Raw genomic sequence first — 26,771 nt, 5'->3', positions numbered from 1 at the left:
CGGTTTAACAACAGTGGGGGATAGAACAGAGTAAAATATAAAATTAAAAAATATATCCCTCCCCCCTTATAAAAGTATTAAAAATATGAAGAAATTAAAAACACAATAATCAAAACATAAAAAATATAGTTAAAAAACAAAAAAAACCCGGGGGTCCCCTGAGAACCCAGACCAATCACTGAGAATGGGGCCACGAGAGGAAAGAGGGGACAGGGAGCCCAGGCGCGGATGTATCTGGAAAGGCCTAGGAAGTAGACACTTCAGCCTCCACTGCAAGCACGTACTTTTCTACATGTAACGCCCACATTAAAATAACTCTCTTACTGCATACTATTTATGCTACAAAATGATTCAATACAGTTGGGTAGCGGTTACAACTCTTGCTGAAATTTATTAGAAAACCAGAGGTCAGTGAGGCAACCCTTTAGGGCCGGGGGAGATGCCCAAACTAAAAAGTCTTTCAGAGGGACGGAGAACAAGGAGGGGAGGAAAGGAAGACCGGAGGGACCCAGAGGTTGGGGGACGTTTGGTACCTTGGGCAGGGCTTCCACACTTCTGGGAGGGAGACTTCCAGGGTGGGGACCCCCCGCACTCTCCTGGGCCTTCAGTTGTCTCTCGGAGACAGCTGAAGGCCTGGGACAGCTGGGAAGAGGAGGAACATGCATATACCTGTTCCTCTTCTTTCCCCACCCTCTGCATGCCCTGAAAAATGGTTTCGTGTGCCATCTCTGGAACACGTGCCATCTGTTTGCCACCACAGCATTGTAATGTCAACCTGATGTCTTGTTCCATCTTTTCTCTGCACCCAGCTTTCTGCAAAATATATTCCAGATAGAGGAACAGCTGAACCTCTTGTTGTTTCTAATAGGCTATTACTGGAACTAGAATTTTGGTGAAAACATTGAGTGCAGATGTCAGGCCAAAGGGTAGAGCCAATAACTGGTAACAGCTGCTGTTGTTACTGAATTTCAAGTGCTTCCTGCAGTTGTAATGAATAATAATAATAATAATAATAATAATAATAATAATAATAATAATAATAATAGCAGCTTTATTTTTACCCCGCCTCTCTGTCAAAAAGACAATCGAGGTGGCTTACAATTAAAAGAATACATATATTATCCCTTATCCCAAATTATACCCTCCTTCCCCTTAAAATGTCAATAAAACAAATTAAACATTAAAATAATTAAAATAATTGATTAAATTAATCAGAAATAAGCAGATGGGACTATAGTGTACACAGTAGGGTGGTAAATTCAATTGGTGGCTGGGTGTACTATTCAGGAAAGGCCCGCCAGAGGAGATCTGTCTTGACAGCTTTTTTAAAGCTGTCCAAAGCTGGTAGTATGATGGATCTCCTCCAGCAGGCCGTTCCATAATCTGGGAGCAGCTGAAGAGAAGGTCCTCTGGGTAGTTGCAGTCAACCTGGTCTTTTTATGCTGCTGTAGATTCTTCCCAGGGGATCTGAGTGTGCGGGGTGGATTATATGGAAAGAGGTGGCCATGTAAATAAGTTGGACCCAAGCCATGTAGGACTATAATAATAATAATTATTATTATTATTATTATTATTATTATTATTATTATTATTATTATTTCTATACCGCTTTTCCGCAGTGATCAAAGCGGTGTACATAGTAAAATTATTAAAACAACATAAAATTAAAACCACATTACATTAATTACAATATACAATTAAAATCCAATTCATAGGTGTATGTAAGTGAGAGGGAGAAAAGGGGATTGAACATAACTTCAGTGAACATGGGGGAATGCTTGGTTAAAGAGAAAGGTTTTAAGTCTCTTTTTAAACAGTTCAAGGGAGGTAATGAGATGGAGCTCCTCGGAAAGACTATTCCAATGCTTGGGGGCCGTTACTGAAAAGGCCCTCTGAGAAGTAGTAACATATCTCCAAGTAGGGATTTCGAGCAAGTTCTTCCTGGTTGTTCTGAGAGTGCGGGGCGGATTATATGGGGAGATGTGGTCCTTCAAGTAATTCGGGCCCAAGCCATGTAGGGCTTTATAGGTAATTACCAACACCTTGTATTGTGCTTGGAAGCGAATAGGCAGCCAGTGAAGATCTTTTAAGATTGGTGTTATGTGGTCAAACCTGGAACGACCAGTGACCAATCTGGCGGCCATGTTTTGTACTAATTGAAGCTTCCGAGTTTGGTACAAGGGTTGCCTCATGTAGAGTGCATTACAGAGAGGTTACCAGAGCATAACCAATACCTTGTACTGTGCCTGGAAACTAATAGCCAGCCAGTGAAGTGATTTCAAAATAGGTGTTCTGTGGTCACTCCTGGTTATTCCAGTGACCAACCTGGCTGCCAGACTTGGCACAAGGGAAGCCCCATATAGAACACATTGCAGAAGTCGAGTCATGAGGTTACCAGCACATGTACCAGTTTCCAGGTCCGCCGGTTACATGAAAGGATGCATAGGTACATGCATGTAAGCTTCTCTTAAAACAATGCAGAATATGTTCAAGTGCAAATTCTCTAGTAAGGTTTGCAATGTCTTCCATCCTTTTGAAGGTATTTCATATTGAAGGGATGTCATATTTGAAGGGATGTCATATTGAGAAAGGAGCAAGCTTGTTTTCTGCTGCTCCAGAGAACAGGACCCAGAACAATGGTTTTCATTTACATAATAAGACTGATAATGTGTCGCCTTCTTCGACCACTGCATTTTCCTCAAATGTGCTTAATTTTTTACTGTAACCTGCTGTTCCACATACTGACTCAATTAACTCTGTAAATATATATGCCTCAAGAATTTCTAAATTCTTTGACTGCGTTTTTGCAGCACTGCTGCCACCTTACTTTCCTTTTTCTTTTCCATTCTTACTTTCTATGGGTCTTCCAGATCCAAAATGAATAATATTTTCCTAAGTAATCCTTTGAAATGATTAGCTTCGAATAATCTGCTCTTATATTCATTTAATGAATCCTCCTCTAAGATTCAATGTCACCTAAATCACAATCTCTTTCCTCCTCCCTTAACACCACTTCCTCTGATATGTCTTCCCTTTCTAACTCTGTATTTGACAATTCATAAAATTTGTTAGAATTATTTTGTGTATTTAAAAGGTATCTTTATGGAAAACAAACTTTAGTTTCTTTGTATTTCTTTGTTTTTCCCCTGCACCTGCTTGGTTATGTTCCACTGCCTGACTGGTTAATCGATGTCTATGAGGAACTCCCTGTTCTTCTCTAAAATTCTTTTCTCCACTATGAAATAAATTCAAAATTCATTCAGCATGTATTTTCATCAGTCTCTAAATTCATTGCATTAGAATTAGACATTAATTTCAATACAACATTCATGTTACTCCAGTTCATGGCAGTTGCTAAATTCTGTTCAGTTAAAGGATTCTGCACCTTTGCTTTCATTTCAACATTATTTCTTTAACCACACTTAGTTGAGAGTTATCAAGTGGTTGTTGTTGAGGGTGACACTTTGCTCTGCTGACAAATTATTAACAGAATTCCTTGCCTGTACTTGGGGTTGAGTCTGAAAGAACGTCGTAGCCTGTTTAAGTTAAAAATCTTTCCTGTGTCTCAGTCACATGGGCTGTATTTAAAGGGCACTTTTTTTCTTTAGAATTTGCAAACTCTTCACTATTGCCACTTTGGTTGTCACTTAAAACATGTGCCTGTGCGCCTAATATTGCAGCCTTCTCTGAATGGCTGAAAGCTCTCTTTGTTTCTGCCTCTCCTTTCAACCTAGAATCTTCTGATGCAAGATGGCAACTGGGAGGCCACCTCTTCCGATATCCTTTTCTCCCTCTGGGGAGACTCTGCTGATAAGCCATTTGCCCTTATTTGCTCTCTGATTTTATCTTTTTCTGATCCTTTGAAGGCTTCTATGAAATAATTGTGGGTTGTTTTTTGTTTTTTTTTTTGTTTGTGTGTGTGTGTTATCATCATGGCTTTCAATTATGAACACCTCTTTATCATTCTTGCTTGATATTAGAAAGTACAGTATTTCTTTAGGACCAGGTATGCCTCCTACTGCTCAAGTGAAAGCAGCTTGCATACCTGTAGCTAACTGAGCAGCTTTAATGGTGTAGTTTTTCTTTTTCTCTGACAGGGCTTGGTGCTCTTCCCTGTCCCCTTCTGAATCAGCATTTTTTCCCTCTTTTTCTTCAACAAATCTCCTGCAGATGCCATGGTCTATTAACTAACACCTGATGTCTATCCAGTATCAGTATAATTACATTTTAATATGTGTGTATGGGATTCCAGTCTCCTGCCTTCATCTGCTGGAACAAGGTAACAACCAAAGGTTGTAGATTGCTTCTTATATGCTCCTGAGAATTAAGACTTTTCTGTAACACTTCATAAATCAATACTGTCTATTGCTACATATCTAATGTTAAATGCTCCACTTCTCTGACCATAAAAATATGGATCAATTTACATAAGAGAGAATTACTGTCCTATGGAAAAGGCCCCAACAACAAGGTTTCTCCACCCAGTCAACTGCAGCTCCTCCATGACACATTTCTTTTGTAATGATTAAACCAGAAATAGAATGTTGAATAGGGTTAAACCAATTTTGTCATTTCTTTTTTTGTGTGCATGTAATATCACATATCATGCTTGCTTCATTCTTATGTTATTCATGTACCCTGTCATGAGCAACCATGGCCAAAAGTATCCCTCCTTTGTTTTATATTACTGCACTTTCGTTTTACAGAACTGAGTCATAAAATTAAGATTCCTGAAAGAACTTTATTAGCTTCATGCACAGCACAGCTGAAGAATTAGCATCTTCTTCCACTTTACATAAAGCATATGAATGAACGGCAAAAGCCCACCAAGGTTACAGGTTTATTTAACTCACAGAGAACTCAATGAAATCCTTGCATCTTTGCAAGTGACATTTCCTGTAGCACCACAGTTTATTAAGTGACATCAAGCCATGAATAATTTGGATAATTCACAGTTTTGCTATAAACTACTTGCCTTCTTTTTCCATTGCTGTTTTAGACAGCCCACTGAGAACAAATGAAGAATTCACAACTAGTTCAGGGAACTGAACACTTCCTTTCCAGGACAAAGACTGCAATACAGAAGCTGTAATAACTTGATCCAACTATGAAGCCATATGTAAACTAGTAATGAAGCTTGTATTCATCTAGAATAGATTCATGACACCAGCAGCTACTACAGTACTTCTTCCTTAAATCAAACCCTGGGTTAAGTTATATGCAGGATGAATGGGATTATCAACTGACTGGATTTATTGTATTTATCAAATTTTAGTTTTCTAGTTTTTCTACTATTTGCGATGTATATAATTTTTTGCACCCAAAAAATAAAAGTCCCATTTTCAGAACTCTAGTGATCGTATGCATATGAGGTATGTTTGTTAGTACAGGGAAAGAACATTAACAGTTTTAGAGTGGATTTGAGTCCCCCCCCCCCCAGTGTGAGAAAGAGATAAAGAGTAGAACATTTTTCAGATAATGTTAAGTTATCCAATGATCTTGAGCTAGATCTATTCTAAATTTCTGCCTTCTATATGAAATGGAAGTTCCCCAACAATTCATGATTCCATCCCCCTGACCAGATGCCCACTTGCAGAGACTACAGGTTTTGAATGTGTGTACCTAAAAGTGGGTAGCCAGGACAGAATAGAGATTATGTTGGTGTACCACCCACCACACTGCACAACAGTCTCCTTTCCTGAGCTAGCTGGGATAACACCAACCCTGTGACCATCCCAGACCATCTTCTTGTCTATTAGTGCTAGGGGACTTCAACATCCACGCTGAGACTACCCTTTCAGGGGTGGCTCAGGACTTCATGGCCTTCATGACAACCATGGGTCTGTCCTAAGTGGTATCTGGCCCTACTCATGCTGCTGGGCATTCTGGACCTTGTTTTCTGTGCTGGGTGGGGTGATGATGATCTTGGTGTGAAGGAACTCTCTACAGCTCCATTGTCATGAACATCATCTGGTCAGGTTTACACTCACTGGACTCAGCACCTCGGCCGATGTAAGGGACCGAGTAGGATGGTCTGTCCCAGGAGAGTGATGGATCCAGATGGATTCCTGAGGGCTCTTAGGGAGTTTCCTGTCACCTTGGCAGGTAATTCTATTAAAGCTCTGGACGACCTTTGGGATGAGGAAATGGCTAGGGTTGGGAACACTCCTGAGCTTACGGAATGGAGCCAAACAAGCCCCCTATATGGCTCAGGTCCAGGATATCTGGCAGACCCCTATGAGCCCTCCGGGGCTCTGAGATCCTCAGGGGAGGCCCTTCTCTTCATCCCACCACCATCACAAGCACGGTTGGTGGGGATATGAGAGAGGGCCTTTTCTGTAACTGCCCCCAGACCCTGGAACTCCTTTCCCAGGGAGACCAGAATGGCCCCTTCCTTGATGGCCTTCCGCCAACAGGCGAAAATCTTCCTTTTCAAATAGGCATTCAAAACAGAAAACCTTTAAAGAGTGCCCTAGGATGTTATATTGTTTTAATGTATTTTAGACATTTTTAGCTTCTTCTCTTTTATTTTATTGTAGTAGTTTAATATTATTTTAATGTATTACAGTGGTACCCCGGGTTACGAAATTAATTCGTTCCGCGGTTAATTTCGTAACCCGAAATACCTTCGTAAGCCGAATTCCCATAGGCGCTAATGGAAAAATAGCTCTCTGCTGCCCTCCGGTGGCGGAAAATAGCGCCGAGGTTTTTTCGTAACCCGAAGAAACCTTCGTAAGCCGAAGCAATAAATCCCTATGGGATTTTTTCGTATCCCGAAAAATTCGTAACCCGGCGCATTCGTATCCCGGGGTACCACTGTATTTCTGTTTCTTTTTAACTATATTGTTTTTAATATTGCAAGCCACCCTGAATCCCAGTCCTGGGAAAAGGGCGGGATATAAATAAATATAATAAATAAATAAATAAATTTATACTCAGGTCAAATGTCAGCCAAAAGGAAAGCTGGACATGAAATAGATCCATTGAAAAGAATTGCTACAGATGGCAGACCAAGGGAAGGGACATTGATGCACATCCTGATGCACATCCTAACGACTAAGACAACCTTAGTGAACATTTCCCAGAACCACCTTCTGCTTTCTTTCTGAATGGAGAATAGAAAGTAGTGACCAGTTCCTCTAGGGGACCCTTGGAAACAAACATAGTGTTGCTCTGAAAAAAGAGGTCACCACCACATTTCCCGTGGTAGCAGCCCAGAAGGTACAGAGGCCTTCAGGTCTACCTTCCTGAAGCCTATGGGAGCACTAACCTTGTTAACTGAGAAAGCTGCCTTTGTACGTCTGATTGCTACGTACTGAGCTGCAGTGTACTTATGTTAATGCTGCCACTAAGCCTGTCTTCCCAGGCCTAGACAAGTGCTGGGAAGCTAGAATATCTAGAAGGCTTATGCGGGGTGAATCAGCCAGGATCCAGGGCTATGGAAAGGTCTATCCTTTCTGAAGCATCATTTTTGAATCAAAGCAGTAAGCTGTCCTAATGGAGAAAAGAAGCCTTGAACAAGGCTTATTTGGGCCAAAAGTAGAATGGGGGCAGAAGCACTGGGCTCCTGAACTCTGTTGATAGCAGACATGCCATTGAGATGGAGTGGGGACCCATCTCAGATAAGCTGATCCTTGACAGAAAGAGAGAGGTGACAGATGAAGAAGCAAAAACTGGAAGTTTCATTTAGGACCTGTCTTCTCGAGGAAGAGTTCTTTTTTCCTTTTCCCTCAACCCCTAGGCTGACTGCAAACCACAGTTTGGCCACTGTGATTGAACAATATGCTGATTTATCTCACCTACCTCCCCCATGCTCCAGTGCCATCTCTCACTTCACAGTTCATGAGACTCATAGTTTACTATGAACATCCATACTACTGTTAGCTCAAACCAGCTTCCAAATAACTGGAAACCACAGTATGAACTCAGTTTTCATCTGCTGTGGAGGTAATGTATGGTTTGATGCTCAATTCACCATTAACAACAAAGCAAGTGAAGAAAGTGTAGAATACAAAGAACGAAAGAGCAAGCAAAGATAGCTAAACTGTGGCTTGACTGAAGCATCCAAACTGGTCTTCTAAATGACCATGTGCCAAATTTGACATAAATGTGAAACGAATACTCACGCTGCCCCCAGCGCCCAGTCCTTGGATTCAAGTAGTTTGGATAAAGTCCGTTAGGGCGGTCCATTTTTTGAAGTAGTTTACGAATATGCATGACCTAAATTTAAAAAGGGGAATTACCAGAGCTCCTTCTCATTATAAAGACATAATCAGATCTTCTCTCAGTAAGTGTTTATCGTATTTTCCGGCATATAAGGTGACTCCTTATACGCCGGTTTCTGACCCCAGAGACAAGCGAATGGTGAAGCCACCTCTGTCTCTGGGGTCCTTGCAGTTTCCTTCCCAGAAGGCACCGCGGCCGGGCTCTCTGTCGCTGCCATTGCCACTACAAAAGGCGGCAGAGAAGCGTCTCCAGAGCCGATCAGGGCCAAGGGCAACAAGGAAAGAGCCAGCCCCTTCTTCCTCGCCCTCGCCTCCCAGGATACTCCGCTCCTACAGCGGCTTCTGTGGCGTGTTAGAAGTCTGCCGCGGAAGCCGCTGGAGCCGCAGAAGCCTCTGGAGGAGCAGAGTATCTCGGGAGGCGGTGGCGAGGAAGAAGGGGCCGGCTCTTTCCTTGTTTCCCTCAGCCCGATCGGCTCTGGAGCCGCTTCTCTGCTGCCTTTTGCAGCAGCAATGGTGGTGACAGAGAGCCTGGCCGTGGTACCCAGCCTCCACAGAGGCCCCCTCCAAGCCGCCGTGAGATCACCTTACTTCGGCCCATAGGAGGCCAGAGACGCTGCCGGCCTGCGACTTGGGGGTCGTCTTATATCCCAGTCGCCTTACATGCCGAAAAATACGGTAAATAGATTCCTTGACATAGAGTGAATCAGGAATTTTTACGAGAGTATGTTATAGGCAATAATTGTTAATGAAAATTATCCTTGAATGCTCTTTATATGTGTAAATACAATATGAATGCATTTTTCTGTATCTACAGTCATAAAAAATTAAAATGTACAGTCTGCCCTCTGTATCCATGGATTCTTTATCGACAGATTCAAGCATCCACAGCTTCAAAATATTCAAAAAATATATACAGTCACCTCTCCTTTCTTGAGGACTTGAGATCTGCGCTCTTGATTATTCACGGAGGGGGCAACCTCCATTGTTCTGAATGGGGTGCACCCCTGCGCGCAGGCAACCCATTCAAGCCTATGGGATTTGAATATCCACAAAAACGGAGGGCCAACTGTACATTTCAAATAGCAAACCTTGATTTTGCCATTCTATATAAGGGATACTATTTTACTATCCATTGCATTTAACAGGACTTGAGCATCCACAGATTGTGGTATCCACACCACTGGAACCAAATCTCAGTGGATACCAAGGGCCCATTGTATCACATCAGAAAGAGACCACAAAGCTAACCTTTTCATAGTATACAGGGTTGCCAGTCAGGTAGCTCAGGTGTACGAATTCCATGTGAAGTGTACCAAACTCTGACAAGATGCTGCTGCCAGCTGATGCCCAACCCCAGTTGCGACCTACACCACTGGGAAAAGAGAGAGAAAAACAATTCAAAAGGACAGGAAACAAACAAACGCACATCTGGGGTGAAAATGAGCGGAAGGACTGAGGAAGAACTTCCAAAGAAAGTGTCACACACAAACTTGAATGCTGCAAACAGGTTCAGAGAGAGGCAGCCTCTCCTTCTTTGGAGGTCTTTAGAAGAGATGGGATGGCCATCTTACCAAGTGCTTTAGCAGAATATTCCTGTATGTCCCTTCCAGTTCTGCAATTCTAACTTAATATGGCAACACAACTTCAAACAGGATGAAAAGAGAAATATAATGCCATATATACCGTTTATACTGATTATATAGAAGAATCCTTAAGAGACTTTGAAAAGCTAAAATCTACCAAATATGGTTATATATATTTTTCACAACTCCTGACTTCCAGTATACTCCTCTTCCCAAATGTCATACCTTTTCAGATTCACCATTGCCCATGGAATCCCTGTGGGTGTATTGAAAGCAGGAAGAAGTTTTCCTGCTAGCTGCACTGCTTTTATCTTGAAAACCTAGAAGAAAGAAGATCAAACGGCTGTCCATCATCTATAGCACAATGATGCATTTGTCTACTCTGGGATTGTTGTTCTTATTATTGTTGTGTGCCTTCAAGTCATTTCTGACTTATGGCAACCCTAAAGTGGAGTTTTCTGGGGCTGAGAGAGTGTAACTTGTCCAGTACATTTTTATGGCCAATGATCTCCAAAGTATTAGTCTCTCCTACACCACAGTCTCTCCAATCTGGGATAAGCCCCACTAAATTCAACATTCTCAGATTATGAGCATATAAACCCACAGCCCCTACCTGGGACTGCAGGAGGAGCACCAGGTCCCAGCAAGACCCCCAGTGATGTACTCTATTCTTAAGGGAAAGAGACTCTTTTATAAGCAGCCTTTGGCACTCTCCTTTGCCATCCTTGGTATCTGATTGCTTGATTGCTGCATTTGCTCTAGATTCACTTTAGCCTGCTACTTCTCATTCATCCACCTGTGACAATAAGAAGAGCACTTTCCTCAACACCACTGGAGAGTTTGATCTCTGCCGGTATTATATATTATATTATTCAAAAATACTGTTGCCAAAATGAAACTAAAATATATTCCCCACAAAATCTTGGGATTCTCCAAGTAGCTGATTTACATTCCTTCCATACATTTTCAGCCTACATTAATACATTAGTAAATTAGTATTATTAGTTATACATGTGATATACTATGAGTTACGACAATACATTTAATCTCAAGCATGAAAGATGAAAGAGTCAGGGCTCTCCTTATTGTCCAAAATGGTATGCAGATAGAACTAAGAAGTCTCAGGTAGGCTAAATCTTTCCCTATGACTGCAAAGCTCCAGCGAACAATCTTTTGCTGCCTAGAAAAAGAGGAGCTCTACTTAAGTAAATGAAACACCAAACTATAACGGCAACCACAGAAGTGAACAGAAGGGAGAAACATAAATGAAAAAACAACTGAACCCAGATGTTCAAAGAGACAATTAGAGAGGGCATTAAGTCACATTAAGTCACTCAGGTAACTATGAATATGTCCAGAAATCATGAATGGCTGAGCACAAGTGGAGTAACTCCATAAACTTTTCACTTCTGGCTCTTTTCTCACTGCTTATCAGAATCATCAAGGACATGGTATACTGTATATGCATGTGTGTATGTATATGTGTGTGTGCGCGCATACACACACACTCCACAAAGACAAAAACCACACGAACAAGAAATTCTAAACATGTATTTGTAACTCAATAAATATCAATTCAACTTCAAGTGGGTTGCAAACTATGGTATACAGAATGTTATGAAATATACTATTTTTTTTTTTTTAAAAAAAACAAATATATTGGAAAGAACAAGATTCCAGCAAGACTTGTTTCATGTAGTAATTTCTTCAGATTTCAAAACAGGTGTGTGTTTTTTTCTAACAAAATAAACAGAACAACACCTGGATTTACAAGAAACATTCAACTCAAAACTTTATGGTAAAAAGATGACACAATCAATATTACCAAATACAAATGGACAAAGATATTCTGCGAGATTATAAACTTTCCCATTTTGGGAGAAAGATGGAATAGAAATGCAAAGTAAATAAAATAAATACTTTTTATATAAATATGATAAGACTGTGTTATCAAATTGATCTAATATTTAGTTATAAGTGCATAATTATAGTGACATGCTTTTTGGCTCTTGTGATTTGTTACTTTTGCACTACACTACGATGGGAAAGGTCTGACGAGTCCCTGCTCTCCGATCTCTAGTTCCGTCAGTTCCCTATAACTTTATTTCCTTTCCAAACACAGCAAAACACACCTGCTGAGAAACCATTAATAGATTTGCAATTCTGTATCTAAGAGCGCTCACAGTCTATTTAGAGATCCAGACAGTCAGATAGTAACATATCCATGGGCAGCTTAGCATCAACCTAAGTCTCTGCCTCCTGTGATTCAAAGCCTGCTCCCCAAATTATCTACACACTACTGTCCAAATGAGTTTAATACATGTGTGCCTCACAAAAGTTCAAAGGTGTGTCACATCAGTGAGCCACAAGTAAATGATAGAAAGTGCTATGCAATTTGAATTCTACTGGACTAAGTGTTCGTTTGACTTTTTTTTAAAAGTGTTGTGGGATTTGTGCAGTATGAATATCCACTTTAAATAACAGATAAATGGATGAGAATGAGAGCAAGAAAAGAAAGAAGCTCCTCCTTCTCCTCTCACTTCTTCACTTCCCAGTCAATGGCTCTGAGCCTGGCACACATTTGAATAGAGGCAGTGGCAGTGAAGGAGCACAGTTACTTAGGAGTCTAAAGCCACCTGCTCACCCTCCTCCTCATTCTTAAAACAGCAGCAGATACTCCCCCTCTGCCTCTGTCTCAGCAATTCTCCTTAGCAGAGGAAGAGGATGGGCATTGTGCTGTGGTGGATGGAAAATGCCTCAATGTATGTTGGGATGTATGATAAGGAAGAAATCAGTGAAGTGATGTGTTGGGGAGGCATAAGCAGGTGAGAATGTAAAGCCAACTGGAGTCTAATAAGAGAAATATTATTTGTGGGACACAAGACAGTGCCTTGCAATTCATGTGGAAGTGGGGAAAAGGAAGGGAAGAAGCATGTCCCATCCACTTAGGCTCACCCAAGTTCACTGTGAGAGTGATTGAGTCAGGGTCCACAACACGTCATAAAGAGTGGGAGGTTGCCTCAGCTTCTAATTCAGCTGCTGACTGGTCACTGACTTCTCCAGATCAATGGCCAGCCCCTCCTTTCCTGTTTCCCACCCTTTTGGCGCTTTTAATAATGCCTTAGGCAATTTTAGTGACTGAACATTAAGCACAATCTTAATATTCATTTTTTCAAACAGGTCTTTAAAAAACTAATGGTGTGTCTTGAAAACGTTAGCACTTTGTCAGTGTGTCGTGAGATGAAAAGGATTGAAAGCCACTGTTTTAATATCTTAAAGTGCTACCGAAGCTACAGAAGAACTACTAAAAGCAAGGCCTTTGTTTCCTTTAAGACACTTCTATGACAAGTTGTACACATTTTCAAAAATAATTAATAATGAACACACCTCTTGTCCGGAAAGATAATAGGCTGCAAGCAAGCCACCAATGAAGCGAATGTTGACTTCAAAGACAGATACTTCTGAATTCTTGAAATAGAAAAAAAAAGAGACATGCTTTAGATACATGCTAGATGCCAACAGAGAACACTTACATGTGATACGTATTCCTGTGTGTTCCTGTACCAGATTCTTTGGTTATACAAACCCATCTGTGAAGATGGAACAGATTTTGTAGTGATATTTAATAAGTGAACAGACAAATTATTAGTGTATCCTTCTAGCTGACAACCTGTAAAAGTTATGATAAATTTTAGCCACCTCAAAGCTCAAAATGCATACTGAGACAGATATAACGAACAGGACATACTGGACCTGTTTGGATATAATAGTAATCCATGGCTGAACCATGTAATAAACCATGGTTGAATGAACTACAGTGGGCCTTGAAATTCCTCCATCACAGACAGGAAACTTTCACTGTCATTCGAACTCACCACCATTATGTGTTATGCCCAAACTTGGACAAACAAGTGTTATTCTTAAGAATGGTTAGCTAGAAAAAGGTCATCATCAAACTCTAGTTTCTCCACACAGGGACAAGGCAATATAATAAAATAATTTTTACTCACTACACTGAAATCCAGGTGATTGTCAATCCATTCCTGCCCTTCTCTGAATTCATCATGAAGGCCCATAATATAGAGGGTATCAAGTGCATCAACAATAGTAGCCCCCAGCTGAGAATTTCCTAGAGACAAAAACCCCAGAATTTTCATTATGTTTCACTTAAAAAGATAATCTTCCAGGCCAATGTTATTATTTATCGACAATCTAAAACCATGCCCCCCCTCCAAAAGACCAGTTTCTCCAAATGCAAATCAAAACTGCCATGGGAAGGAATTCTATCAAAATGTTTGTTTCTTTTATATATTTTCTACATTTGTGTCCCATCTTCTCTTTACAATGTAGCTGGAGAGGAAAATAAAGAGTTGGTCATTCAAGCACAGAATTAAGTTGTGGGTTTCATGATCATATGATATAGGATGGCTGCCATCTTGCATGGCTATAAAAGAGGCACAGACAAATGCATGCGGGATTTCCTCCTCAGAACACTTCTATGCATCAATTGATATGGGCCATGAGCTGCTGCAATCATGTCCTGCTTATAGGTTCTTCACAGGAATTTGGGTGACTGCTGTTTCAATAGAAGTCCTCCCACCCCAAGAAATCTGAGAATGCATTATGGGCTTAAACAGGTAACCTTTTCCCCTTTCATCCGAAGTGTTCCTTTTGCAACTGAAAGTGTAACATGCCATGTCCCAGATGTTCTCTACTTAGACTTGACACATTCAGCTGGTAGTTCATATGTCCTTGTCAGGCATTTTTGTTTTATTTTGTTTTAAAATGTATTTCTTTTCATTGAAAACTGTAAATTAATAGGTGAGAAAATCCAAAGCTCCCAGCATCTATAATGCATAAAGTTTAGGAAACAAAATAACCTTGAGGTCCTAGTACAGGAAGGTAAATATGACTTTATAGGCATAACAGAGATCTGGTAGGATGACTTACATGACTGGAATATTACAATTGAAGAGTATAACATATTCAAAAATAATCAATGTGGTAAAAAAAGGACGGAGAGTAGCATGATATGTCAAAGACAAATTCAGTTTTACAGAAGTCCATGAGAGCGATCAGAATGGACCAGTGAGAGCATTTTCGTAAAAATAAACAGAGAAAGAAATAAAAGCAACTTTATGGTACATGTTTACTATAGGCCACCAAGCCAAGAAGAGGTGGGGAGGAGTGATGTGAAGCACAGGCTCTCCAATAAATTCTTGAAGTGCACTGCAGATAATTTCTTATGTCAAAAGACAGAGCAATAAACAAGAGGATAGGCAATACTGGATTTCATCCTACTCAACAGTCACTCAAAGCAATCAGTACTTGAGGGGGAAATGACCATGTAATACAAGAATTCATAATAGTGAGGCAGGGTAAAGAAGAATATAGTGAAACATGGACCTTGGATTTCAGGAAAGCTGATTTTAACAAGTTCAGAAAATTACTGAGTGGAATCCCAAGGCTAGACATGCTAAAAGAAAAAGACACCCAGAAAGGATGGAAATTCTTGAAGAAAGTTGCAAAAATCACAATCCTTCATTCTTCAGAGACTCCTTGTAGATGCTTTGTTTGTAAATTTAAAGACACATCAATGAATCCTAGGGCAGGGGGAACGTAGACCACACAAGATTCGGTGTGGTTGTGTTAATCTGATGCTTAACTGATGTGTTCTTAAATCAGCTTATATCAAGATCCAGTCCACAGAGGGTGAGGCAAGGGAAAAGAACAGGTGGGTGAAAGAGGTGGGCAAACAGGCATGGGAAAGAGATGAGAGAACAAATGGGTGGGTGAAAGAGGCAGGGGGTAAATGGGACAGCCAGAGAAAAGACAGGTGGGCAAGGGGGCAAGGAAAAGACATGGGAATAGAGGTGGGCAGGAGTGGGAAAGAGGTGGATGGGGGGAAGAGGTGAGTTGGTGAGTGGAGGGTAGATGGAGCAAGCGGGAAAGAGAAGGGCAGGATAAAGAAATGGAGCAACCAGGAAAGAGGCAAATGGGCAAGCTGGGGAAAGAGATGGGGGGCAAGAGATGAAGTGAGCAGGCAAGAGGGGTAAGAGACAAGGGGTGAGTGAGTCCTCGGGGATGAGTGAGTCCCGAATGGAGGCAGCTGTGGCAGTGTTACCCAGTAGGGGAAAGACGGAAGGGGCTCCACTTCCCACACAGCCCTCATTGTCTCCTTGCTGCTTGCCCCTGCTGCCCTTCCAAACTCCTTCCCTCTGCTGTAACCAGTGCCTCTACATGAACTCCTGTTGTGAGAGAAAGAGGCAGAGAGGGAAGGCAGGGAAAGGGGTGAGCAGGGGGGAAAGAAATGAGTGGTTGAGGAGAGGAAAGATGGGGCGAGTAAGAAACAGTTGGGTGGAATAAAAAGACAGGGCGAGCTGGTGGGGAAAGAGCCAAACAGGCACTCTGGGGGCAGGTAGGCAAATGGGAAAGAAATGGAGTGAGCAAGCAGGTGGAGAAAGAGGCAGGGAGAGTAAGTGAGCCCCCAGAGGCAGTGGTGGCAACCCTTCCCCAACCCCTCACCACCCCCAAGAGGGTCCCTTTCAAGGAAGGCAATCACTAGGGATATTCATAGGTTTTCCCCCTTCACAGGGTCCTGCGAATGTGCTGCACCAAATGTATTTCAGATGAAGGAACTGGCAAAAGCACCTGAGTATTCCTTGTCTAAGAAAAGCCTGTGAAATTCAAGTTGACGGATGACTTGAAAGCATATACACGCACACATCAAGAGTCGGGGAGGGGGGCTATTAGAAGGAACAATTATGGAAGCTTTGTTATTTCTTTATCCAACATGTTGTTCATTTAGCCTAATATACACATATGGATGACAACATGGATATTTGATAGTTGCTGGGGAGGAGGAGTCACTAAAAAAGGGATATTTATTCTTCAGTCTATTCTTATGCTCATACTATATTTTAAAGGGTTTTTAAAATTATTATTATTCTGGTTCGTACATGGCTTTGAAAATCCTATATTTAAGACACAGTTGACAACTCTATGGGCAAGGGCACTAGGAAGTCTTGGGGAGGACTCCAGAACAACTTTTTTGTTCTATGACCACTGGGAGAATTTCTGCATTTCACAGTCATTTTGGGAATGTGGCCTATACATACCATCAAGTGTGTGTAAGAAAGTATATCTTAAGTGATCCAAAAACATGCAGAACACAGAGTTAACTATGCTTCTACTTAAGCCTTTAGTTTTGCTCTCTCTTTCAAATGGCAACTTACTATTGCAGTCCCTCTTTCTCCTTTTCAGATCATTTCTGCTCTACCAAGGTCTGGATTTTCACTCTCTCATGTACTTCCAACATTTCTCCTTCTAAAATCTACTGGCTCCTTTTAAATATATCCTTTTTGTTGTGTTAATTATTTGATTTTTCATTCCATTCTTCCACTATCTCCCAGATAGATCAAATTATAGAGACTCATACCTCTGATGTCAACAAGGCAGTAAATCTGCTCCAAGTCCTAGTCTGAACTTTCAAGGAATTTAAGTATTTTGCCACTGTTTGATCCAAGAATAGTTGCTCACATTCAGGAAAAATGAAAATGAACTATACTACCATAAATTCCATCTACTCATGACAGAGAATCTCCTTCTTACCCAACTCGTACTAAATCAAAACAGAGATAGGGAGGTATTTCATCATCTCTTGCTTTAGATGGAAGCCTCTGTTTTTCAGCAAACATTCACTCAATTTTAATCATACAGAAATTATTTAATTAATGTATTAATACCTTATTTTATATATAATTTATTTTGTATTTATATATCACTTCATTGAATATCAGGGACCTACAATTATACACAATCCATAAAAATAAAAGACTTTAAAACAAACAGATTAAAACCAATTTGAGGACTAAAAACTTATAAAACAGTACAGTTTTACAGTCTGTCTAAAATTCAGCAAGGATGGAGCCAGCAAGATTTCCATTTAGATAGGGTGCTGTTTTAAAAAGGCATTAACCATTGAGCAATGCCTCATTCAGTAGCATCTGAATGAGAAATACAAGGTCAGGTCTCATGGGGCAATCCATGCCGCCTTTGTCAACTTTAAGTCAGCCTTTGATATAATTCCTTGGGAAAGACTCTGGGCAAAATTCTCTGTGTTGTACTAATGTCCAAGTTGCATGACAATTTCCTGAGAGTAAGATGCAATCCATAAAGATATCTGTTACCCCTGATCCTAGTCAAGAAAGGAGTGAAATAGGAAATGTATTCTATTCCCCGCATATCTCTATGCAATCTTTATATTAACTCTAATCAGTTAATATACTCCGAGTTAATACTCTGATACAGTATTTATCAAATCCACCCTCCTACATTAACAAACCACTCAGTTTATGCACATAACACAGTCATCCTGTCTTTTATGTTTTTTTAACTTTTCTGTTTTTAAATGTAATTTTATATTGTTTTAATAAAATGATTTTAATTGTTTTTAAATGTTTATTGTTAAGTTTTTAACCAATTTTATCTGTGAGCCACCTTGGGTCCCACGCCGGGAGAAAGGTGGCATATAAATAAACAAATTAATTCAATGAATAAATTTTAAAGACATCCCTGTGCATAAGTTGACCTAATGTTGAGGGCATGTTTTGGGGCCTGTGCATAAGCTGAGGCAAGGGGCATGTAACAAAGGATACAAAGGACAAAGCAAAGGAAAACAATGCCAAAGAATCATGCTCCCCTGAGCACTTCTCTCTTATGAAAGAATGAGCAGAAGTTCTGTAGCCAGGCAGCTGCTTTGATCCCCAGAGATGGAGGAGCATTGCTGCTGACCCTGTTTTCTGCAGGAACGGGTCCCATTGCAACCGCAGTCCCCCCTCTCCACATGCACTCTTTTCTCCTGTCACAAATCTGGATTGCCTATGATGGAGCAGCCCAAATTCCCTCCTTAAGAAGAACCTCATCGTGGTAGCGGCAGCGGAGGGGATATTTTCTCCCTCAACCACCTCAAGCTCTGAGATTTTTTCTTTTTACTTTGTTGGACAAACTGGATTTAACCCCCCCCTCTCTTTTTGACTTCCCCACACACAAAAAGAGAAAGGCTCCCCTGGTACTCATCAGGTCATGTTAGACAAGAAGAAACTAAAGTGAGGATGCCTCAGCCACCACTGCTTTGAACCTGCAATTGCTTGAATCCATGAATTCTGAGCCTGTGGATACAGCGGGCTCACTGTACTTACACTGACCTCTGGATAAGCTGGACCAATTTTTTTTTCTGGGGGGGGGGGGGTTCCAATATTTTTTACTTATACACAGTATATATGGCAGATCTAAAGAGAACTCTCATGACATTTTCAGCACACCATACTGAGCAGGAGCTTATAATAAACCATAAAAAGACTAAAATTCTTGTCTCTGTTAAGAGGTCTAGTCACCAGAGGTGACAGATAGAGGATCGTGATATATAGGATCGGATATACAGATATTTAAGTGTAACATTCTAGTTTCAGGAAATCAAAGGAAATTTCAAACCAAGGACCAGGACATTCTATGACAATAAAAATAACGTAATTCAAGACCAGGAAGGAATAAAAAGAGATTGGATGCAATACACAGAAGAGTTACTTAAAAGAGATGATATAATGAATGACATGTGGATGAAGAGCCATATGAAGATGAACCCCAAATTCTAAAAAGTGAGGTGGAAGCTGCAATAAGAGAAATGGCAAAAAAACAAATCACCAGGAACAGATAATATCCTAATCAAATTTCTGCAATCCACACAGAGTCAACCACAATGCTAACATATGTTAATAAAGATGGAAAACAAAACAATGGCCAGCAAATTGGAAACAATCAATATACATCCCCATCTACAAAAAAGGAGACACAAAAGACTGCAGCAACTATAAGAACAAAGCACTAATCTCCTATGCAAGCAACATTATGCCCAAAATTCTGTACTATAAACTGCAACCATACATGGAGAGAGAAATCCCAGAGGTCCAAGTGGGGTTCATAGAAGAAAGAGGCACTAGGAACCACACTGCAAATATACAATAGCTAATGGAATACAAGAGGGAATTCCAAAAGAAAATGGGCATGTGCTTTATAGATTACAGCAAAGCCTTTGACATCATAGAGCATGAAAGGCTATGGAATGCCCTTAAAGACATGGGAGTGCCAACACATCTGATAGTCCTGATGAGGAATCCTTACTCAGCACAAGAGGCGACTGTCAGAAAAGAACAAGGAGAAACAGAATGGTTCCCAATTGGCAAAGGGGTCAGATAAGGCTGCATCTTATCACCCTAACTGTTCAACTTATATACAGAACATATTGTAAGGAATGCAGGATTGGACACAAGAGGAGGAGGAGTGAAAATAGGAGAAAGAAATATCAACAATCAAAGATATGCAGATGCCACCATACTAGCAAAAAACCTCCCAGACCTGGAACAGCTACTAAGGAAGATCAAGGAAGAAAGTGCAAAAGCAGGCTTACCGTTGAATATAAAGAAAACAAAAATAATGACCACAGAGAATCTAAACAAATTCAACCTAGACAAAGAAACAGAAATAGTAAAAGACTTTTCATACCTGGGTTCAAACATTGATAGAAATAGGGATTGCAGCCAGAAAATCAGAAGATTAAGAATGGGGAGGGTAACTATCAAAGAACTAGAAAACATCCTGAAATGTAAAGATACATATAACTGAGCACAAAAGTTAGAATCATACAAGCCACTGTATTCCCTATTACCATGTATGGATGTGAGAACTGGACAGTTAAGACAGCAGACAGGAAGAAAATCAACTCATTTGAGAAGTGGTACTGGAGAAGAGCGCTGAAGATCCCATAGACAGCCAAAAAGACAAACAAATGGGTCCTAGAGCAGATCAAGCCAGAAATTTCCCTGGAAGCCAAAATGACAAAACTTAGGCTGTCATACTTCAGACACATCATGAGAAGGCATGATTCACTGGGGAAAAAAACAATAGTGCTAGGAAAAGTGGACGGAAGTAGAAAGAGAGGAATACCACATGCTAGATGGATGGACTCTATGGAGATGGTCACATGCATGAATGTACAGCAACTAAGCAGAGTAGTCATGGAGATGTCTCATCCACAGGTTCACCATAGGTCGAGATCGACTCAAGGGGCAGTTAACAAACAACAACAACAACAACAACAACCATTCTAGTCATCTGAGTCATGGACAGCCTACACTACATATGTTACTGGGAATGCTGAAAAATAAGTCAATACAGTGGTACCCCGGGATACGAATGTGCCGCCTTACGAAATTTCCGGGTTACGAAAAAAATCCATTTAAAAAAACTGTTCCGGGTTACGAAGGTTATTTCGGGTTACGAAAAATTTTTTGGTGCTTTTCGGCGCTATTTCGCACGAAATCGCGGCTTTTCCCCATTAGCGCCTATGGCTTTTTCACCTTACGAAGATTTTCGGGTTACGAAAGCGGCGGCGGAACGAATTAATTTCGTAACCCTGGGTACCCCTGTACTATTCTTAGTCTCTTTTTCTCTAAAGAAGTTTCACATACAATATATGAGAAGATCTTCCAGGGTAAGGTGCTAACCCAATGTTACATGGCTCACAGTTGTCAGTATACTACTGTATATACTCAGCAACTATAAGTTGATCTCATGTATAAGTCGAGGGCAGGTTTGGGGGCCAAAATGATGAGTTTTGATATGACCTGTGGGCAAGTCAAGAGTAAGACTTAGTCACGTAACAAAGGATTTAAAGGATGAAGAATTTTGCATTACAAAATTGCAAAAGGCATAACTGTGTTCACACTGAAGCATAGATGGATGAGAGAATAGAGGAAAAGTGCTTACAGGACAGATTATACTCTTGCATTTCACCAGGGGATGGTTTCTCTTTTTATGAAAGTTAAGGTACAGTACTTACATTGACCCGTGGATAAGTTGACTCAGATTTTTTGGGTCAATTTTTTGACTAAAATTTCTAGATGGGTACATACAATAATCCTTTCACCTCCCAGAAACAATATAGTTGAAATTCATGATAAATATCTGTGATGTCCCTCTCAACATTTCAAATGCCTTATTCAAACTAGAAGCCAGTATGGTTCCTTTAGAACCATGTACAGTGGACCCTTGTTATACACTGGGGTTTAGTTCCAAGATCCCCCGTGGATAACAAAATCCGTGGATGTTCAAGTCCCATTAAATATAATGACATAGCAAAATGGTGTCCCTTATAAAAAAAATGGAAAATTAAGGTTTGATATTTGAAATTTATACTTTTTTGAACATTTTCAAACTGTGGATGCTTGTACAAAAAAAATCTGTGTATAAGAAGGGCTGACTGTATCTGGTTTCATATAATTAGTTACTGGTTCAAATTAATTTTCAACCCACCTGGCCCAACCCTAGTATCTTACTGTATTTGTCGTAATAGCTGTTGAAAAGAAACTATGGTGATATTGGTTTTCCTTGTCAGATGTACGAGAGGAGTTCTCCGGACTAAAAGACATAATCAAACAAAGGATGCAGCATGTTTCATGAAGATTTAGAACTACCCAGCAGTTGGAAATTATAGTTTAAAAAATGTCCCAGTCAATTATTTTTATGCACTAGAGGTCAATCAGTAGTGTAGAGCCTTTATCTTGACTCATTGCTATATGTATCGTTCTTTTGACTGGGGAAATACATATCCTTTATTCCCAATGAGTCTGTCTTGCTCATCAGGCATTGTTGAAACAGTTGAACATGTGCTTCTCTATTCACTGTACTACAAGGACATCCATACTGTATATATTACCCTAATATTAGTAACTTTTTACCATACAGATCTGGTAATTTTTATTGTATGCTCCCTTTTCAAATTCTAATGAAATTGCTCTCAAGATAGCAAAATCTGTATTCTAGCTTCTACTAGTAAACAACTAGATAAACTCTCTGCAATTTTATTAGTAGTAGAAGGCCCCACCAGCATCCTTGCTGGAGCCATGACAGATAAAACGGGGTCAAACTGCATTAATTCTACTGTAGGGTATCAGCAATTATTAGACATGGCTGTATGTCTGAAATCAAGGAATGTCTCCAATATCACTTTAAAGGAGCAGTACCTCTTTAAGATTTGATGGGGAAAGAGCCTTGACTTGTTGTCCAGGAATAATTCCTATTAATCATAGGTTAATTGGCAAGCCATAAGGCTATGTTCATTTACGATAGGAAAAGGTCTGACAATTTATTGGCCCATCATCCACTGTGATCCTCTGAAAGGGATATTCTCCTGGCATTCTTCCACCTTGACTTCATCATTCTACTAGATCCTGTTACAATATTCAAGCTGACTTTGCAGTAAAAAAACCCGAGGAGACAATCTTTATGAAGATAAATGTTTGTATTGCAGCTGCTTCTGACAGATTAAATAAAATATCACATACTGTAAAAAAAAAGGAGTAAATAATTCCTACTACACAACAAACAGCCTTGCGAAGAAGTAGAAACAACATGCTATGTAAGAGCAAGAGCAAAATGGGAGAGATGAAGTCTTCAATACATCAGACAATACTGAGGGTCTGTCTCCATGGTAAGAAGCTGGGCTTATTATGTAATAAACAAGGCTTGGGGTTATAGCCATGGTAAGAGAGTAAGGGTATCAGGAAGAGCTTACCATGTAGCAAGCAGGTGCAGAGCAAAACCTAGGTCCCAGGACCCAAACCAGAAAAAGGGGCAGAATCCCTTTTTCATAAGGAAACAAAGCACGTGATTACAAACCCTAAGAAAGATGAAAGAGAACTGTGGCATATCAAGGGAAATGGTGCTGATGCTGGCCTGCTTGCTTTTGCTCTTTATTCCATCTGTTCCTGCTGAGAACCCTGGTGGCATTCATATCAGCCCAGAAAAAGGGGGAGATTACTGCTTCCTCTTCCCTTCACGATGGATGAAATCACATCAGAAGGGTAATAAGAATCAGTCGCTTGACCTTCAGCCTTTAACTCAGAACTTCACTTACTCAGCCATATGTTGCCTACCTTCAATCTTTGGGGAAGATGACAATGACAGAGGAGGATTCAGTACCAGAATTGTATCTGTAAGAGAGGGGAACTGCAATCTCTTTGAGGATGCCAGAATCCATCAGATAAACAAAACCCAGGGGCTACTGACTCTTGGTGGAGATGCTCCATATCCAATGAGAAGCTGGAGAGAGGCATCCAACTGGGGCCGCTGTGAAGAGATTACTATCCCAGGGGTTCTGCTCAGCGATGCAGATGTTCTCTACTTGGTGTTCCAGAACCTGAGCAGTCACTTGCTATACCAAACTGGGATCATTTACCTGATGTCAATGGCCACTGTTATTATAGGAAGCTACTGGGCAGGATGCACAGAGAAAAAAAAGCCACGTATCAAAAGTCAATGCCAAACAGAAAATTCTGGAGAGGTAACAATTGATACTACTGTCCACTTTACATGTATGTGTATAGTAATGGCCAGTTTTATACTGTTTTCTCTCTACTTTTGTGATTATGTGAAACATGTAATGACTGGCATTTACTGTCTATATGCATCTTTTAGCCTATATAATTGTTTGGCTCCATTTGTGAGTAAATTCCCATTTGGAAGATCTGTGATCCATTTCTCATGTTTGCACAAAGGTCTAGAGATCAGATCATTGCTCTTGACACTGATGTGCATATCTGTCAGCGCACTCTGGATTATCTTCAGAAATGAGATAGCTTGGGGCTGGGTTTTGCAAGATGTTTTAGGGATGTCTATTGGCATCTACATTCTGAGAACAGTTCATACGCCAAACTTAAAGAACTGTAGCTTGTTTCTTACGGCTCTTTTGTTTTATGATGCAGTCTGTCTTCTCATCACACCTTTTCTAACCAAAACAAAAAGAAGTGTCACCAGCGTGATAGCTTGGGGTTCATATAATCCAGAAAACATACCCTTTCTGTTAACAGTACCAGTATTATCCTCAGTTTCGATTCTGGATTACAATTCTTTTTCAGCTGTAGGCCTTGGAGATATCGTACTTCCTGGCTTCCTAGTAGCCTACTGCTACAGATTTGATGTTCAAGTTGACTCCTCAGGGGTCTATTTCCTAGCATCTACTCTTGCTTACAGCTATGGTCTCTTACTGACTTTTCTTGCTGCAATATTCTGGCAAGCAAGTCAGTCAACTCTCTTATATTTGGTGCCCTGTATACTCATCACTATCCTGACTGTTGCTCTTTGTCGCAAAGAAGTGATGATCTTTTGGACAGGTACAGGCACTGAAGAAAACCATTCTTTACTAAAAGAGTCCAAGGAATAACTCTGTCAACAAGAAGTGGAGGGAATAAATTCTCAACATCATATTCCAAAAGGAAAAGCTGAATACCAACATCAAATTCACTGAGGAGTTATCTAACCTGCAGACACAGACTGAGGAGGATATTAATAGCATTCCAAATAATGAAGATCTCGCCAGTCAACAACATGAAGACTACAAAAAGGATGAAGTGAAAGAAAAAAAGTAAGGAACAGCTATGAGGAAACACTGATTCACATAGAAACAATTTGTGCCTACTAATCAATAACCCAGGCACTTCAGGGGTGATTAAATACAAGTCCATTAAACTTCATTTGGCAGGGGAAATGTTGTATTGTCACCTTTATTGTGAAATTCAGCAATTTAGAATGCACTGTTCATCATTTAGCCATCTTTATATGCCACTTCCTGTTACTTTAACATAACTAAGAAACAAAACCCATGAGGCTATGAAGCAGAGGGTGAGAGTACATAAATAGTTGCTGGTTTGATTCACAAGATTCGGATTATCAGAAACAGAAAGCATGCTTAGGATATCCTGTCAAAGTAACTAGTTTCATTTTGCTGTGTGCCATCAAGTCATTGCCTGGCTTATGGTAACCCTAAAACAGCCATATCATGGGGATTTGACAAGATTTGTTCAGAGGCATTGATCAGTCATTGCCTTCTTCTGTGGCTGACAGTGTAATTCGCCCAAGTTCCTCACCCGAGGTCCCACAGGTGAGTGGGAACTTCAACCCTAGTCTTCCAAAGTCCTAGTCTAACACTCAAACTACACTTGTCCCTCCCAAATAGCGGGAAATCTGTTCTGGACACCACCACCACCACAAATCAGAAATATCACAGATATTCAAAAGCCCTACTGGTTATAATGGGGACACGCTGCCATGCAGCACAGCATGGGCATGCATCCCATCTTGTCCCTCTGAGCTTGCCATCCATGAAGGACCAAAACTGCAGATCCCAAATCAGTGAACGGGGAGGGAAGAGTGTACTATGTCATGTTGGCTCACATGTTCATTTTCTCTGACATATGTGAATGCTTACTATTCACAATTATGGGTTAGGAAAGCTGTTACACAGTTTGTTCCCCTTGAACTGTTACTGAAGAGTTATAATACACAGGCTGAGTCTTCCTTCTCCAAAATTCCAAAATACTCCTAAATCCAAAATAGTCCACATGGGTGGCTGAGACATGGAGCTTATCGCATGGATAAAAAGCCTGACTGCACCCCAACGGAATGTAGCCGGGCTGCGGGCAAAAATTATTGCACATACATTCACTGCCAATTCTGCTGGGTGAGTACAGCACGGCTGCATCCCGGGTCTCAGGCATGCTTCGGAGACTGCTTTTCAAAGTCAGAAAGCACGCCTGGGACCTGGGATGCAGCTATGCTGCACTTACCTGGTGGAATCAGCAGCAAATTACACATGCATCCCGCACCACGGCTGCATCCTGTTGGTGTGCAATTGGGTTTTTCACTCATGCGATAAGCTCCAGTGATACTTTCGTTTCTGATGGTTCAATGTACAAAAACATTGGGCCAAACAGATAACCCCTTTGCAGCGGTTTGCCAGTGGCTTGGGGTGTGGTGTTTAGACAATACACACAACTAAGCTGGCAGAAAGCCACTGTGAAGCCACCTGCCCGACCACATGGCAAGCAGCCTTGCGGTGCTCCAGCGGTGT

The 26,771-nt window shown here is 40.7% G+C and overlaps 2 protein-coding genes across 2 annotated transcripts in view; one reads left to right on the top strand and one right to left on the bottom strand.

Annotated features, from left to right (window-relative positions):
- MAN1A2 (mannosidase alpha class 1A member 2) overlaps nt 1-26,771 on the bottom strand; it is a 78,682-nt gene that overhangs the window by 29,151 nt on the left and 22,760 nt on the right. Inside the window, 5 exon segments of the mRNA XM_042447724.1 lie at nt 8,127-8,220; nt 9,474-9,597; nt 10,034-10,128; nt 13,196-13,276; nt 13,819-13,937. Of these exon segments, the coding sequence (XP_042303658.1) occupies nt 8,127-8,220; nt 9,474-9,597; nt 10,034-10,128; nt 13,196-13,276; nt 13,819-13,937 (513 nt within the window).
- On the top strand, nt 23,420-25,401 carry LOC121922307 (signal peptide peptidase-like 2B). Its single transcript, XM_042451551.1, has one exon. The coding sequence runs from the start codon at nt 23,553-23,555 to the stop codon at nt 25,083-25,085; it is 1,533 nt and encodes a 510-aa protein (XP_042307485.1). The 5' UTR covers nt 23,420-23,552; the 3' UTR covers nt 25,086-25,401.

Source organism: Sceloporus undulatus, chromosome 2 (assembly GCF_019175285.1).
Source record: "Sceloporus undulatus isolate JIND9_A2432 ecotype Alabama chromosome 2, SceUnd_v1.1, whole genome shotgun sequence".
Classification (NCBI taxonomy): domain Eukaryota; kingdom Metazoa; phylum Chordata; class Lepidosauria; order Squamata; family Phrynosomatidae; genus Sceloporus; species Sceloporus undulatus.
This window is presented reverse-complemented; position numbering and strand designations above follow the sequence as displayed.